This window comes from Vanellus vanellus (assembly GCF_965231255.1).
Source record: "Vanellus vanellus genome assembly, chromosome: 26".
Lineage (NCBI taxonomy): Eukaryota > Metazoa > Chordata > Aves > Charadriiformes > Charadriidae > Vanellus > Vanellus vanellus.
The window spans coordinates 5,224,201-5,239,456 of NC_138931.1; the positions used below are offsets into that span (position 1 = coordinate 5,224,201).

At 62.0% G+C, this 15,256-nt stretch overlaps 2 protein-coding genes across 3 annotated transcripts in view; both read right to left on the reverse strand.

Moving 5' to 3' along the window:
• Window positions 1-5,090: 5,090 nt before the first annotated feature.
• On the reverse strand, window positions 5,091-8,633 carry DGUOK (deoxyguanosine kinase; the record flags this gene model as incomplete). The annotated part of the gene is made up of 7 exons (XM_082495784.1): window positions 5,091-5,663; window positions 5,869-5,968; window positions 6,112-6,227; window positions 7,224-7,371; window positions 7,846-8,027; window positions 8,112-8,224; window positions 8,555-8,633. The coding sequence occupies 7 exons, from the start codon at window positions 8,631-8,633 to the stop codon at window positions 5,601-5,603; spliced, it is 801 nt and encodes a 266-aa protein (XP_082351910.1). The 3' UTR covers window positions 5,091-5,600.
• A 1,752-nt stretch (window positions 8,634-10,385) lies between these two features.
• ACTG2 (actin gamma 2, smooth muscle) overlaps window positions 10,386-15,256 on the reverse strand; it is a 124,449-nt gene continuing 119,578 nt past the window's right edge. The window contains exons 1-9 of one of the 2 annotated variants that reach the window (XM_082495636.1): window positions 13,847-13,865; window positions 12,852-13,023; window positions 12,621-12,749; window positions 12,405-12,515; window positions 11,735-11,819; window positions 11,470-11,631; window positions 11,185-11,376; window positions 10,760-10,941; window positions 10,386-10,644 (exon numbers count right to left, since the gene is read on the reverse strand). In XM_082495636.1, the coding sequence (XP_082351762.1) occupies window positions 10,501-10,644; window positions 10,760-10,941; window positions 11,185-11,376; window positions 11,470-11,631; window positions 11,735-11,819; window positions 12,405-12,515; window positions 12,621-12,749; window positions 12,852-12,977 (1,131 nt within the window). In that variant the 5' untranslated portion in view covers window positions 12,978-13,023; window positions 13,847-13,865 and the 3' untranslated portion in view covers window positions 10,386-10,500. Of the gene's footprint in view, window positions 10,645-10,759; window positions 10,942-11,184; window positions 11,377-11,469; window positions 11,632-11,734; window positions 11,825-12,404; window positions 12,516-12,620; window positions 12,750-12,851; window positions 13,024-13,846; window positions 13,866-15,256 lie in introns of those variants that run through there. The other variant, XM_082495637.1, reaches the window with a different exon arrangement.

Consider the following 15,256-nt stretch of genomic DNA (forward strand, 5'->3'; position numbering starts at 1 on the left):
TAAAACCACCGACCAACCAAGAAGGGGCTTTCCCTGCCCGACCCCCACCCCCCACCCCACCCCCCCCCAAGTTACGGTGACGTCACAACCGACCCAAAGAGGCCACGAATCGACCCAAAGAGGCCACGATTCACCCCAAAAAAGGTGAAGACGTCCCGGGAAGGGGAGGGGGGGAAGATGAATTTGGGGGGGGGAGGGGGGGGATGGGCACACTCACCTCCCGGCGAAGCCTCTCGCACCTCTCCATCTCGCTCCCGGGGGGCGAACGTTAGATTTGGGGGGTCCCCCTCGCCGGGGGGGAACCGGCGGCTGAACCGGGGCGGTAAACGAACCGGGGGCCCGAGGAGAAGGACATAACGCCGTCCCCGTCCCCTGTGTGTGTCTATGTCGTGTGTGTGTCCCCCCCACCACCACCACCCCCCCGCCGTGGGGACACCGGTGACTTCTGCGGGGACAGAGGCGAACGAAGCGCTCGGCTGACGTTGAGTCGCCCCAACTTTTCATTCCCACGCCGTTTCCACCCCGGGGGCGGCCCCCGGGGGACTCCCCACCCCTCTTTTCCCCCCAAAACTCCCACCAAAACCTCCCCCCCACCCCCTACTTCATCCCACCCACCCCCCCCCAAATTTTTTTCCACCCCATTTTCCTTTTTTATTTTTCTTTTTTTTTTTTTTCCCCTTAAAAAAAAAAAAACACCAAAACACCAAACCACACAACGTCGCACAACTTCACCCCGCCGCCGCACAACTTCGCCGGCAACTTTCCACCCCCCCCCCCCCCCCGAACCCCCTCCCTTAATTTTTGATATAAAGAGCATTACCGGAATTAAAAAAAAAAAAAAAAGAGGGGGTACAGCACCCCCTTGGAATTGGGGGGGCGGGGGGGAGGGTTCGATCCACTGCGAAGTGCACGCACGACGGTGTGGGATGTTGGGGGGGCGGGGGGGGGGGGAAGGAAAGAGGGGGTGAAATGCGGTGGCAAATTGGACACCCCCCCCCCCCCCCGGAACCCCCCCGGGTGGGTGTTGCAGCGGAGCCGCACGTTGCTGCTGCTGCTGCTGCGTCCTTTGTTCTGCAGGAGCCCTCTCGGGGGGGGGAGGGGGGGGGGGCGGTCGGGCGGGGGGGGGGGGCTGTCGAGGCCAACACCTTGTGCCACCCCCCATAATGCTTTGCAGCAAGCAAGGGTTGGGGTTTTTTTTTTGGGGGGGGGGCACCCAGACCCTCTGGGGTTATGGGGGGGAGCGGAGGGTGAGCGCTGGGGGGGGTTGGGGGGGTTAGGGGGGAAGAGGGGAGGGGGGGCTGTGAGTTGGGGAGGGGGGGGTTGGGGTTGTTATTGTAGGGTCGCTGGATGGGAAGGGGGGGGGCACCAGATTGTTACTGAAGGGTCGCTGGATGTGGGGGGGCAGCAGGTTGTTATTGTAGGGTCGCTGGTTGGGGGGGGGCACCAGAATGTTATTGTAGAGTCGCTGGATGGGGGGGGGCAGTGGGTTGTTATTGTAGGGTCGCTGGGGGGGGGGGCAGTGGGTCGTTATTGTAGGGTCGCTGGGGGGGGGGGCAGTGGGTCGTTATTGTAGGGTCGCTGGGGGGGGGGCAGTGGGTCGTTATTGTAGGGTCGCTGGATGGGGGGGGGCAGTGGGTCGTTATTGTAGGGTCGCTGGATGGGGGGGAGCAGTGGGTTGTTATTGTAGGGTCGCTGGATGGGGGGGAGCAGTGGGTTGTTATTGTAGGGTCGCTGGGGGGGGCAGTGGGTCGTTATTGTAGGGTCGCTGGATGGAGGGGGGCATCAGAATGTTATTGTAGGGTCGCTGGGGGGGGGGGGCAGTGGGTTGTTATTGTAGGGTCGCTGGGGGGGGGGGGGAGGGTAGTGGGTCGTTATTGTAGGGTCGCTGGATGGGAAGGGGGGGGCACCAGAATGTTGTTGTAGGGTCGCTGGATGGGGGGGGGCAGTGGGTTGTTATTGTAGGGTCGCTGGATGGGGGGGGGCACCAGAATGTTATTGTAGGGTCGCTGGATGGGGGGGGGGCACCAGAATGTTATTGTAGGGTCGCTGGATGGGGGGGGGGGCACCAGAATGTTATTGTAGGGTCGCTGGATGGGGGGGAGGTCAGCGGGTTGTTATTATAGGGTCGTTGGGGGGGGTGCAGTGGGTCGTTATTGTAAGGTCCCTAGATGGGGGGGGGGCGGGGGCACCAGATTGTTACTGAAGGGTCGCTGGATGGGGGGGGGGCAGCGGGTTGTTATTGTAGGGTCGCTGGACGGGAAGGGGGGGGCACCTGATGGTTACTGAAGGGTCGCCGGATGGGGGCACCTACCGGGTTGTTATTGTAGGGTCGCCGGCCGTGGGTCCGTGTCAGAGCCCCCAATCTGTTGTTACGGTCGGGCTGTGATCCGCGCGGGTCCTGCGCTGTTGTTATTGGGGGGGGTCGCTGGAGAAAACCCCCGGGGTGGAAGCCCCGCTGCTGTGCTCCCCACCCCCTGCCCCACAGACAGCCCCCCAAATTCCCCCAACCTCTGCCCCATATCCCGCCCCAAACCCTGCCCCACAGCCCCCCATCTCAGCCTCCCCCCCCCCCCCGTCGGGCTGCCACTCTTCCCCCTCCCCCCTGGACACCAAGAGGTCCTCCTAAAGTGTCAAACCCACACCCCCCCAGCAAAAACCACCCAATGGGTCCCGATTCATAGAGTGGGTTGGGTTGGACGGGACCTTGAAGACCACCCAGTGCCACCCCCTGCCCCGGGCAGGGCCACCTCCCCCCAGCCCAGGTTGCTCCCAGCCCCGTCCAACCCGGCCTTGAGCACCTCCAGGGATGGGGCAGCCACAGCTTCTCGGGGCACCCTGCGCCAGGGGCTCACCGCCCGCACAGGCAACAATTTCTTCCCAATATCTCATCTCAACCTCCCCTCTTCCAGTTTGAAGCCATTCCCCCTCGTCCCATCACTCCATGTCCTTGTAAAAAGTCCCTCCCCAGCTCTCCTGGAGCCCCTTTAGGCACTGGAAGGGGCTCTGAGGTCTCCCCAGAGCCTTCTCCTCTCCAGGCTGAACCCCCCCACCTCTCCCAGCCTGTCCTCCCAGCAGAGGGGCTCCAGCCCTCCCAGCAGCTCCGGGGCCTCCTCTGGCCCCGCTCCAACAGCTCCGGGGCCTTCTGCTGTGGGGACCCCCCGAGCTGGAGGCAGCACTGTGGGGGGGTCTCCCCAGAGCAGAGCGCAGCAGAGGGGCCCAATCCCCCCCTGGCCCTGCTGGCCACGCTGCGGGGGATGCAGCCCAGGGTGTGGGGGGCTTTCTGGGCCGCGATCGCACATTGCCGGCTCATGGGGAGCTTCTCACCCACCAACACCCCCAGGGCCTTCTCCTCAGGGCTGCTCTCCAGCCATTCCCCGCCAAGGCAGACTGGAGGAACCTAATGAAGTTCAACAAGGGTGAGTGTGGGGTGCTGTATCTGGGGGGGAATAACCCCACGCACCAGTACAGGTCAGGGGCTGACCTGCTGGAGAGCAGCTCTGGGGAAAGGGACCTGGGAGTCCCGGTGGCCAACAGGATGCCCATGAGGCAGCAATGTGCCCTGGTGGCCAAGGCGGCCAGTGGCATCCTGGGGTGTGTCAAGCAGAGCGTGGCCAGCAGGTGGAGGGAGGTCATCCTCCCCCTCTGCTCTGCCCCGGGGAGGCCACATCTGGAGTGCTGTGTCCAGTTTGGGGCTCTCCCAGTCAAGAAGGACAGGGAACTGCTGGAGAGGGTCCAGCAAAGGGCTGCGGAGATGTTGAGGGGACTGGAACATCTCTCTGATGAGGAAATGCTGAGGGAAATACAGAATCACAGAATCTCCTAGATTGGAAAAGACCTGTAAGATGGTCTAGTCCAGCCATCAGCCTAACACTGAGAAGCCCACCACTAAACTATGTCCCTAAAATTGGGTCTTTTTAGTCTCTTTAGTCTGGAGAAGACTGAGGGGGGATCTTATCAATCCTTAAAGGGAGGGTGTTGGGGGGATGGGAACAGTCTGTTTCCAGTGGTGCCCAGTGACAGGACAAGAGGGAACAGGCACAAACTTGACCATAGGAAGTTCCATCTCAACCTGAGGAGGGACTTCTCTCCCGTGAGGGCGGCAGAGCACTGGCACAGCTGCCCAGAGAGGGGGGGAGTCTCCCCCTCTGGAGCCATTCCAAACCCGCCTGGAGGTGTCCTGTGCCACTGCTGGAGGTGCCCCTGCTCTGGTGGGGGGTGGCACTGGGGGAGCTCCAGAGGGCCTTTCCAGCCCCAACCACTCTGTGAGTCTGATTCTGAATTAGGGTATTTGCTGCCTCTAGACCTCCCTTGTTGAGGATATCTGCTGCGGGTTCAACCAGAGGTTGCCCTTTGCCACCAGGAGTAGGGGGGACAAGCTCCTCCACAGCCGTGCCCTCCATAAACCTCGCCAAAAGACGTAAGAAAACCCGTCAGACCTTGGCGGAGTCGGTCGAGTCTGTGGATTTGTGCTCGGGATTGCCCCGGCCCAGCTGTAGGGCCTTGCACTCGGCCTGGTTGAACTTCATGAGGTTGGCACAGGCCCACCTCTCCGGCCTGTGCAGGTCCCTCTGGATGGCATCCCTCCCCTCCGGCGTGTCTGCCTCACAGCGCAGCTCGGGATCATCGGCAAACTCGCTGAGGGTGCGCTCCATCCCACTGTCCACGTCACCAACAAAGACGTTGAACAGCACCGGTCCCAGTGCCGACCTCTGAGGACCACCACTCGTCACTCCTCTCCACTTGGACACGGAGCCGTTGACCACGACTCTGCGTGCGACCGTCCAGCCCGTTCTTTATCCACTGAGTGGTCCGTCTGTCGAATCCATCTCTTCTCCGATTTAGAGACCAGGATATCGCGTGGGATAGTGAAATCCCCACGGTTTTCCCCCAAACCCAGCCCAGCCTGACCCACACCCCGGGGCACTGTCCCCTCGGCTGTCCATCCCCCCCCCCCTCCACAGGGTCACCCCCCACTCCCCCGACCGCAGACACCCCAAAATCCACAATGGGGGACAACATCCCCCCATGGCACAGCACCCACTGATGACCCCCTCCCAACCCCCCGCCCGCAGGTCAGGACACAGAAGAGCTCAACATCGCTTTGTTTTTAATTTAAGGGGAAAAAAAACAAAAAAAAAACCAAAAAAACCCCAACTATATAAAATAATAAAATATGGGGGTTGGTATAACCTAAACATGACCCATGGTGATTTTCGGTTGGAATTGAACCAGCGGGTTAAAATCTACGTTGCGGAGCATCCCCGGCTCCGGCACCCCGGGCTGGGGAGCCCTAGAGATGGGGAGGGGGTGGCAGCGGTGACCTGGTCCCCCAAGCGCGCGGGGGAGCGCGTCACGCCGCCCCGGAGCTCAGCCCACGGCTGCGCCTCCGCTTATTCGCCTTAAAACCATCCCCGTGCCGTCAGCGCCTTAAATACACCCCTCACCCAAAATAAAAGGACCGAGGGGGACAGTTCGGGGACCAGAACTCGTCCCTTGTCCTTGGTGTTGGGATCTTCACCGGAGCTCACGGCGGTGATGCTCCCTTCCCGGCTCCGCCGCTCGGCGCGGGTACCGGTGGGCAGGGATGGTGCCGCCGCCGCTCAGCGAGGGTCGGGGTGCGATGGCAACGCTTTGGCTCGCAGCGCCGTCGCAAAAGCCTCCACCTGCAAGGAGAAACTGGTTTGAGAGCGCGGCACCGGAACAGCACCGGAATGGCGCTGAGGTTGAAACCAGCTTGGACCAAGGATGTGGAAATTATTTTTTCCATGGAAAAATGCAGATGAGGAGGAGGCTCGGAGGTCAGCACCACTCCGACCGCGCTCCCGGTAGCGGGATGCCGCCGAGCCGTGCTGCCGCGGCCGTGCCCACCTGCGTCATGAGGATGCCCTGCACGGCCACGTCATGCTCGAAGTCCTTGTCCACATCCAGCACCAGGACGGGCGCGTGCTTCACGCCCGCAAAGTGGACCCTGAAGAAGGGAGGGAGAGAGAAGGGGTTCAACCAATTAACACCCCCCCCCCCCCCAAATCAGTGGGGGCACCCCAAAAACCGTGACTGGTTGCGGTGCCGGGGGGGGGTGGTGGGAGCGCACGGGGACGGATTCGGACTCACTGGGTGGTCTTCTCCACCAGCCAGCGCTCGTGCTGTGCGTGGAGCTGCTGCAGGTAGCCCAGCCGGATCCCCCCCTCCTCGCTCCTCGCCCTCCGCCGCAGCCGCTCCAGGCACGTCTGGGAGACAGGAGGGCAACGGGGGGGGATGGGAGGGGGTAATGGGAGAGATGGAAGGTAACCAGGATGCAGGAGAGACGGGAGGTTAATGGGGAGACGGGAGGTTAGCGGGAGAGATGGCAGGTTAACGGGATGTGGGGGAGACGGGAGGTTAGCGGGAGAGATGGCAGGTTAACGGGATGTGGGAGAGATGGGAAATTAACGGGAGAGATGGGATGTTAAGGGGACACGTGGAGACAGGTTAATGGGATGCGGGGAGGTTAACGGGATGCGGAGGAGATGGGAGGGTAATAGGACAGATGGAAGGTTAACAGGATGCGGGAGAGACAGGAGGTTAATGGGGAGATGGGAAGTTAATAGGATGCGGGAGAGACGGCAGGTTAAGGGGATGCAGGAGAGACGGGAGGTGAATGGGATGCGGGGCGGTTAAGGGGATGTGCGGCAGATGGGAGGTTAACGGGATGTGGGAGAGATGGGAAGTTAACGGGAGAGATGGCAGGTGAACGGGGATGCGGGGAGGTTAAGGGGATGTGGGAGCGATGGGAGGTTAACGGGAGAGACGGGAGGTTGATGGGATGTGGGAGTGATGGGGGGTTAATGGGAGAGACGGGAGGTTGATGGGAGGTGGGAGTGATGGGAGGTTAATGGGAGAGACGGGAGAGATGGGAGGTTAACGGGATGCAGGGAGGTTAACGGGATGAGGGTATCAGGCAAAGCAGCCCCAGGGCAGGGACCGCAGCCCAGCATGGGACATCCCAAGAAGATACTGCAGCCCCCCCAAACCTCCCCAAAATCCACTTTAGGATGGTAGCAAAACACCCTCCAACATTCCCACGGGAACGGGAGCGGGCCCCACTCCTCCAGGCCAACGATTTAGGGTTAAACCCCAACATTTTGGCAAATCCATGACCTCGCCGGGCTCTGCGCTGAGCTGAACGCGTGCCGCGTGAACACGGGGCGGTGGGGAGGGGGGGGGGGGCTCCGACCGGCACCCACCTGCGGCGTGGCCCGCAGGTAGAGGAAGCCGTGGAGGGCGGCGCGGTGGCCCAGGTGCCGCAGGAGGAAGCCGTGCCAGTCCTGGTAAACGGCCCACTCCAGCGGCTGCAGGTGCCCGGCCTCAAAGAGGTTCTTGGCGAAGACATACCTGGGACGGGACGGAGAGAGGGGACAGGGCAGTTGGTCACCGCCGGCACCGGGACCTCCGAGCCATCCCCATGCTCGGGCGGCTTCAAAACCTTTTTTTTTTTTTTTTTGCTCCAACTGAGAACTGTGGGTGTTTTTTAAAAAAAAAAAATCTTTAATTTGGGGCTGAGGGATGTTGGGGGACACGCAGCCGCCCCGCACGGCTCGCCGGCCATCACCTAAAGGACATCGAGCCACCACCTGACATGGGTGAGGATGGGGCAACCATCAGCCAAAATTATTTGGGGTGTAACGAAGACCTAAATTATCCAACGAGCACATTTCTGTAATTAAGCATCGCTTCAGGCTTCACCGGGCACAGTGGCTCTGCTCAGCCCGGAGGTCCCAGGGGACACAACCCGGCCCGTGGGGATGCTCGTTATCCCATTTAATCCCTCTATCCCTCTTCCTTCCCCAACGTGGGGCTGTTGGGTACCTGTCGCTGTAGACGGAGCGCTCGAAGACCCGCACGGGGTGGGGGGTCCCGGGGAAGCGCTCAGGCGGGGGCTCCAGCATCGCCTTCAGCCGACTGATGCAGGAGAAGGTCTGGAAGGTGTAGGACCACCGCGCCGGTTCCTGGTACATCATCTGGAGAAGGTTGCCGGAGCCCAGGGCCACCTGCAGAAGGAAGAGATGGAGGGAGAGGGACGAGGTCGTCCCACGGCGGCGTGGTGCCGTGACGCAGCCGGTACCCGCCGTTACCTCGGCCGTGCCGCCGGCTGGCACCTTGCGCCACTGTGCCACGGGTTCGGTCACCAAGTGCCACTCGGGGAAGGTGGCACCCAGCAGCTTCAGGAAGGTGGATTTCCCCACGGCTGTGGGGAGGGGGGACACAGCGTGGGGTGAGCCTGTGTGTGCCCCCCCTCACCCCAGCCCCTGCCGCAGGGTAACGCGGGTTTTTGGGGTGCCCCCCCCCCCCCCTTCCCCGCAGCCAGGCGGCAAGAATAATTAATTACAGCCATTAAATTAGACCACGAGAGGTCTCATAAATCCCCCCACCTCCATCGCACCCCAAATCCTCCTGCCCCCCCCAGCCCAACCCCCGGGCAGACCCCCCGAACTGCCCCCCTCCCCCCAGTGTCACCCTCCCCCCTTGTCGCCCCGGGGACCCCCGTTGTCGCCCGTCCCCCCCCCCGCCCCGGTACCGATGTTCCCCTCCAGGGACAGGCGCAGAGCGGCCCCGCACCGCCCCATCCCGCCACCGCTTCCGCCTTCCCGCGTCATATGTTAATGACATGGTAATAAGAGGAGCGCGCGCGCGCGCGGCCTTCCCGTGACGTCAACACGCGGGAAGTTGTTGGGGGGGGGGGAGGCGGAAGCGGAGGCTGGAGGCACGCGCGGCGCTGGGGGGGGGGGGATGGTAATTTATGCAAATGTGACTCCGCCCACAGCACATCCCAGCAGTGCTGGGGAGGGGAAGGGGCGGGGCACCAGCGCGGGGGCGGGGCACCGACGGGGGTTGAGGGTGTCACTGTGGGGTCAGGAGCACCAGCATAGGGTCAAGGGCGTTGACATGGGGTTGGGGACATCGACACGGGGTTGGGGGCATCAACACAAAATTTGGGGCACCACCATGGGGTCAAGGGCATCAATGTGGGGTTGGGGACATCAACACAGGGTTGAGGGCATCAGTGTGACATTGGGGGCACCAACATGGGGTCAGGGACATGAACATGAAGTCAAGGGCACCAACACAACATTGGGGACACCAACATGGGGTCAAGGGCATCGACATGGGGTTGGGGACATCAACACAGGGTTGAGGGCATCAGTGTGACATTGGGGGCACCAACATGGGGTCAGGGACATGAACATGAGGTCAAAGGCACCAACACAACATTGGGGACACCAACATGGGGTCAAGGGGATCAACATGGGGTTGGGGACATCAACACAGGGTTGAGGGCATCAGTGTGACACTGGGGGCACCAACATGGGGTCAGGGACATGAATATGAGGTCAAAGGCACCAACACAACATTGGGGACACCAACATGGGGTCAAGGGCATCGACATGGGGTTGGGGACATCAACACAGGGTTGAGGGCATCAGTGTGACATTGGGGGCACCAACATGGGGTCAGGGACATGAACATGAGGTCAAAGGCACCAACACAACATTGGGGACACCAACATGGGGTCAAGGGGATCAACATGGGGTTGGGGACATCAACACAGGGTTGAGGGCATCAGTGTGACACTGGGGGCACCAACATGGGGTCAGGGACATGAATATGAGGTCAAAGGCACCAACACAACATTGGGGACACCAACATGGGGTCAAGGGCATCAACGTGGGGTTGGGGACATCAACACAGGGTTGGGGGTACCAACAGGGGGTCAAGGGCATAGACGTGGGGTTGGGGACATCAACACACGGTTTGGGGGCACCAACATGGGGTCATGGGCATCGACATGGGGTTGAGGACACCAACACAGGGTTGGGGACACCAGCATGGGGTCAAGGACATCGACGTGGGGTTGGGGACATCAACACAGTGTTGGGGGCATCAACACAGGTTTGGGGGCACCAGCATGGGGTCAAGGGCATCGACGTGGGGTTCGGGACATCAACATGGGGTTGGGGGCACCAACATGGGGTCAAGGGCATCGACGTGGGGTTGGGGACAGCAACACAGGATTGAGGGCATCAGTGTGACATTGGGGGCACCAACATGGGGTCAGGGACAGCAACATGAGGTCAAGGGCACCAAAATGGGGTCAGGGGCACCAACACAACATTGGGGATACCAACATGGGGTCAAGGGCATCAACACAGGGTTGGAGGCAACAACATGGGGTCAGGGGCTTTGGCATGGGGTTGGGGGCATCAAGGCAGAGTCAAAGGCATCAGCATGACATCGGGAGCAGCAACGTGAGGTCGGGGCTGGCCCACTCCTCCCCCTGTTACCCTCAGCTCCCCCCCCCTACCCCTTCCACCCCCCAATGCCCCAACATCTCCCAGAAAAGGGGCAGAGCCTGGAGAAAAGGCTTTAATGCGCAGTGGGTGGCGGGGAGGAGCGGCGGGGACCGAGGAGGAGCGAGGCGCCCCAGCCCAGGCATGGGGGGCCACCACGGGGTGGGGAAGGGGCTTAGAAGCATTTTCGGTGGACGATGGATGGTCCGGCCTCGTCGTACTCGGGTTTGCTGATCCACATCTGCTGGAAGGTGGAGAGGGACGCCAGGATGGAGCCACCGATCCACACCGAGTACTTCCGCTCCGGTGGGGCAATGATCTGCCGAGACACGAGCCATTAGGATGCACCCCCTGAACCCCCCGCCATCAAACCTACACCAGGAGAAGACTGGGGGCGTTGGTGGCCATGGTTTTGCCCCACCACCACCACCTACTTTGATCTTCATGGTGCTGGGAGCCAGTGCCGTGATTTCCTTCTGCATGCGGTCGGCGATGCCGGGGTACATGGTGGTGCCGCCGGACAAGACGTTGTTGGCGTAGAGGTCCTTGCGGATGTCGATGTCGCACTTCATGATGGAGTTGTAGGTTGTCTCGTGGATGCCGGCTGACTCCATGCCTGGGGTGGAAGGGAGCTGTCAGCACCCTGACCCCCACCCATGCCTCCTCAGGGCTCCCCAAAAGAGCCATGGGGTCACCCATGGGTTTGTCGTCCCCCCCCCGGTTTGGGGTGCAAAGCGCTTAGGGGAGACCCGAAACACCTCTGCAGGGCACTCATGGGAGCTGGTTGTCCACTGGTGGGGTGGTGGGCATGGGGGGCAACCACCTAGGGGACAGCCAGGACCATTGGGGGTGGGCTCACCGATGAAGGAGGGTTGGAAGAGGGTCTCGGGGCAGCGGAAACGCTCGTTCCCGATGGTGATGACCTGCCCGTCGGGGAGCTCGTAGCTCTTCTCCAGCGAGGAGGAGGAGGCGGCTGTGGCCATCTCGTTCTCGAAGTCGAGGGCCACGTAGCAGAGCTTCTCCTTGATGTCGCGCACAATTTCCCGCTCGGCTACAGGGGACAATGGCGAACAGGCTCAACCCGGTGCTGTGGTGGCACCGCAGGGTCCCCCCTCACCCCCTACCCCCCTCCCTGACCCCATACCGGTGGTGACGAAGGAGTAGCCCCTCTCAGTGAGGATCTTCATGAGGTAGTCGGTGAGGTCGCGGCCGGCCAAATCGAGACGCATGATGGCATGGGGAAGAGCGTAGCCCTCATAGATGGGCACGTTGTGGGTGACGCCATCCCCGGAGTCGAGGACGATGCCTGGGAAGGGGGAAGAAAGGTGAGGGAGGGGGCTCGAAGCCACCTTGGTCCCTTCCCCACCCCGGATGGACCCCGGATGGTGGATGCCGCACATCCTACTCACCGGTTGTGCGGCCGGAGGCGTAGAGGGAGAGGACGGCTTGGATGGCGACGTACATGGCGGGGACGTTAAAGGTTTCGAACATGATCTGGGAGGGAGGGCGAGAGGGGCAGCGGATTAGGGGGGAGCATGGGGATCTCCAGCGCATCCCACCCCAATCCACGGGGGCAGTGCCTTCCTGGAGAGATGGGGTCAGGGCATTGCGTGGCAAAACCCGCAGATCGCCGCATTGCGCGGAAAAATAGGTGGCTCATTGCATGGCACGGCCACGGGGGGACAACGCGTTGCACAGAACGACGCGCGGAGGGCTGCGCTGCACCGAAAACCACGTGGGGCAGCGGGCGGCGTGGAAACGTGAGTCATCGCATGGCACAGAAAACCACGCGGGGTTGCGCATTGCATGGAAAAAAAAAAATAAAAAAAAATAAAAAAATACATGGGTCATTGTGTCGCGTGGCAAACCCCGGTGGTCAACGCGCCGCACGCGAACCCGTGGGTCCACGTGCCGCATGCGAACCCGCCGCCGAGAGCTCTGCCCTTCTCAAAGCACCAAGCTTCACCCCACCACCCCGCGCCGGCCCCTCTTGGCTCGTTAAAGCCCCAAATTCCCCAGCCCCTTCCTGTGGTTTTGGAGGGTCCGTCCCCATCCCCGGGGACCCTGCAGCGCCCTTACCTGGGTCATCTTCTCCCGGTTGGCCTTGGGGTTGAGGGGTGCCTCGGTGAGCAGGGTCGGGTGCTCCTCGGGGGCCACGCGCAGCTCGTTGTAGAAGGAGTGGTGCCAGATCTAAGGCGGGCAAAGGAGAATTGGGGTTTTACCCCAAACCGAAGGCGGGACCAGCACCCGTTCCCCATCCCGGGGCGGGGGGTGTGTGTGTGGGGGGCGTCTCACCTTCTCCATGTCATCCCAGTTGGTGATGATGCCGTGCTCGATGGGGTACTTGAGCGTGAGGATACCCCTCTTGCTCTGCGCCTCGTCGCCCACGTAGCTGTCTTTCTGCCCCATGCCTACCATGACACCCTAACGCCGGTGAGAGAGATGGCCTCGTTAGCCTAATTTTGGTGATTAAAAGCAGGCTGGGGGGGGGTGATTTGGGGGATCCTCGCACCCCAGGGTACCCACCTGGTGCCGGGGTCGCCCCACGATGGAGGGGAAGACGGCACGGGGGGCATCGTCGCCGGCAAAGCCGGCTTTGCAGAGGCCGGAGCCGTTGTCGCAGACCAGGGCGGTGGTCTCCTCCTCGCACATGGTGGGGCCGGGAGCGGTTGGCGTTCAGGGGGACCTGGGGGAAAAGCTGGGGCGAGGGGGGAAAACAGCGTTAAAGGAGGGTGGGGGAGATGGTTACGCCGCGCCACCGCGTCCGGCTTTGGCTGTTGGTTGGAGGATCCTTGGGGAACGCTTGGCAAAATCCTTCGTGGGCGGTGCCGAGGGGCGGCCACCGGGCCCGGCCCCGGTGCGGCGATGCTGGGAGTGGGGTGATGCTCATCCCCCGTGGGTGCTGCTCCACGCTGATGCTGCTTCTCTATCTTTCGCCAAGCGGTGCCCGAAACGGATGCCGAAGCCTCCTGCCTGTGCTCGCCCGGCAGCAGCGCTCCCCAGGGAGCTCCGGCGTCGCCGTCCCCGGCTGGTGCCCCCCCCCCCCGAGCGGGCAGGGGGAAAGCAGGCGATGCCCTCTTGTCCGGTCCTGTCTTGGCAGCCCCTTGTTGCTCTGCCCTCTCATCCTTTCCCAAAAATGGGAAAAAAAAATAATAATAATAAAAAAAATATAGCCCTTCCCGGGGGGGTGCCCCCCTCCGCCGGCGGATGCGCTCCCGAATCCAGAGGGAAGCAGGCGAAAACCTCACAGGAGCCCAAAAAGAAAAAAAAAAACCAAACCCAAATCGTGGGGATTTCTGGAAGAGCACGACCCGCTTTGGCCGCAGCCCAGCTTTCGTCGCCTCCACGGAAGCCCCCGGTTGCGGGGTCGTGCCGGGGTTGGCACTCTCCTCCCTGTGCCACGCGAACCGAGCCGGGGCCACCCCGTAAGCTCCGGGGCACCCCGAAACACCCCCCCTGGGGTGTTTTTCCTTCCCGTTCTCCTACAAGCAAAAGGGAAACCGGGGCTGGGCAGTACTCACCGCGGACGCGAAAGCTTTCCTCTGGGACTGAGTCCCGATGCTCCTTTGGTATAAATACCAGCGAGCCCGTGAAACCTCAGAGGCGGATCCTCTCTAAACAAAGACCCTAAATAGGCTAAGTGATGGTGTGTTAGCCATATGGCCATATAAGGTGTTTTATTTCATTAAATTGACCTTGGACTGATGGTAGGACCCAGCACGGTTAATTATTGTAAGAAAAATGTATGCGGGCATGCTTGGGAGGCAACATCCCATTTGTGAGTCTGTTCCTTTTACGCTCCGCTCCGATAAACAAGCGAGACACAAGTCCTTATAAGTGACGGTCTCGGCAAAAAGGAGGTGGAAGCGTCTCCGGTTCATGGGGAGAACGTGAAGAAACCCCACCCGGGTGGAGGTGGGTGTCGGGGCTCTGCCGTGGGGGACACCCCGCAGCCGGGATGGGAATTTGGCATCGCTGAGACACTGGAAGTGCCCGGGGTTGGTGCATGGCCTCCTCCCGGCCTCGGTTCCCCTGTGTCACCCCAGCATCCCACACCTTTGGGATGTCTCTCCCTGGGTTGTTGTTTTTTTTTTTTCTCTCCGCCCCCAATTTTAGGCTTTTGGTGCCCTAAAACACCGCCATCCCCCAAATCCTCAGCTTGCGCGGGGATGGGACTTGTGGGTCTAAAGCCCAGCCCTGCATCGGGGTGCCCCCAGCTCTCACCCCCTCCCCGCGAGGATTTTGGAGGCAGGATGAGCCCAGACCCCCCCAAGGGGAGGCAGAGGGTGCTGTCCCCTGTCCCCCCCTGCCCGAACGCAGCATGGGGGGGGGGGGGGGGGGCCGGAGCCACCCCCCCGGCCCTGCGGATGGACGCAGCCTTGGCCGGCGGCAAGCAGAGCCGCAGCAGCCCACGGCCCTCGCAGAGGCCAACCAGCGGCTGCCAAACTCCCGGCTGCCTTTTTAAGGGCAACGATCCCGCACGGGGGACTCTCCCCGAGCCCCCCGGGGCAGGGGCGAGGCGGGAGAGATGCCCCAGAGCCACCACTCAGGTTGCAGATGGGGAAACTGAGGCACGGGGTGACCACACTACTTTGCGGGGTGCTGAGCTGTGCTCAAGGCAGGGACATTGAGGAACTGGTGCAGAATAAGGACCAAGAGCTGCAGGGTCCCACCACCGCCAGAAGACACCCAAGAGCCCTAGTGTGTCCCCCGACCCCAGAGGAAGGGAGCGGACTCTGGGCTGTCACCCCACAGGGCAGGACAGGGACATGGTGTGTCCCCAGTGCGGCCATCCCACTCGCATCACCAACAATGTCCCCAGTCCATGGCTCTGCCCTGGTCACCCCCCTTCCTCCGGGAAAAGCTCAGCACACGGGGGCTGGATTTGTCCCCCATGGCCATGTGCTTGTCAGTGTCCCCCACTGCACACC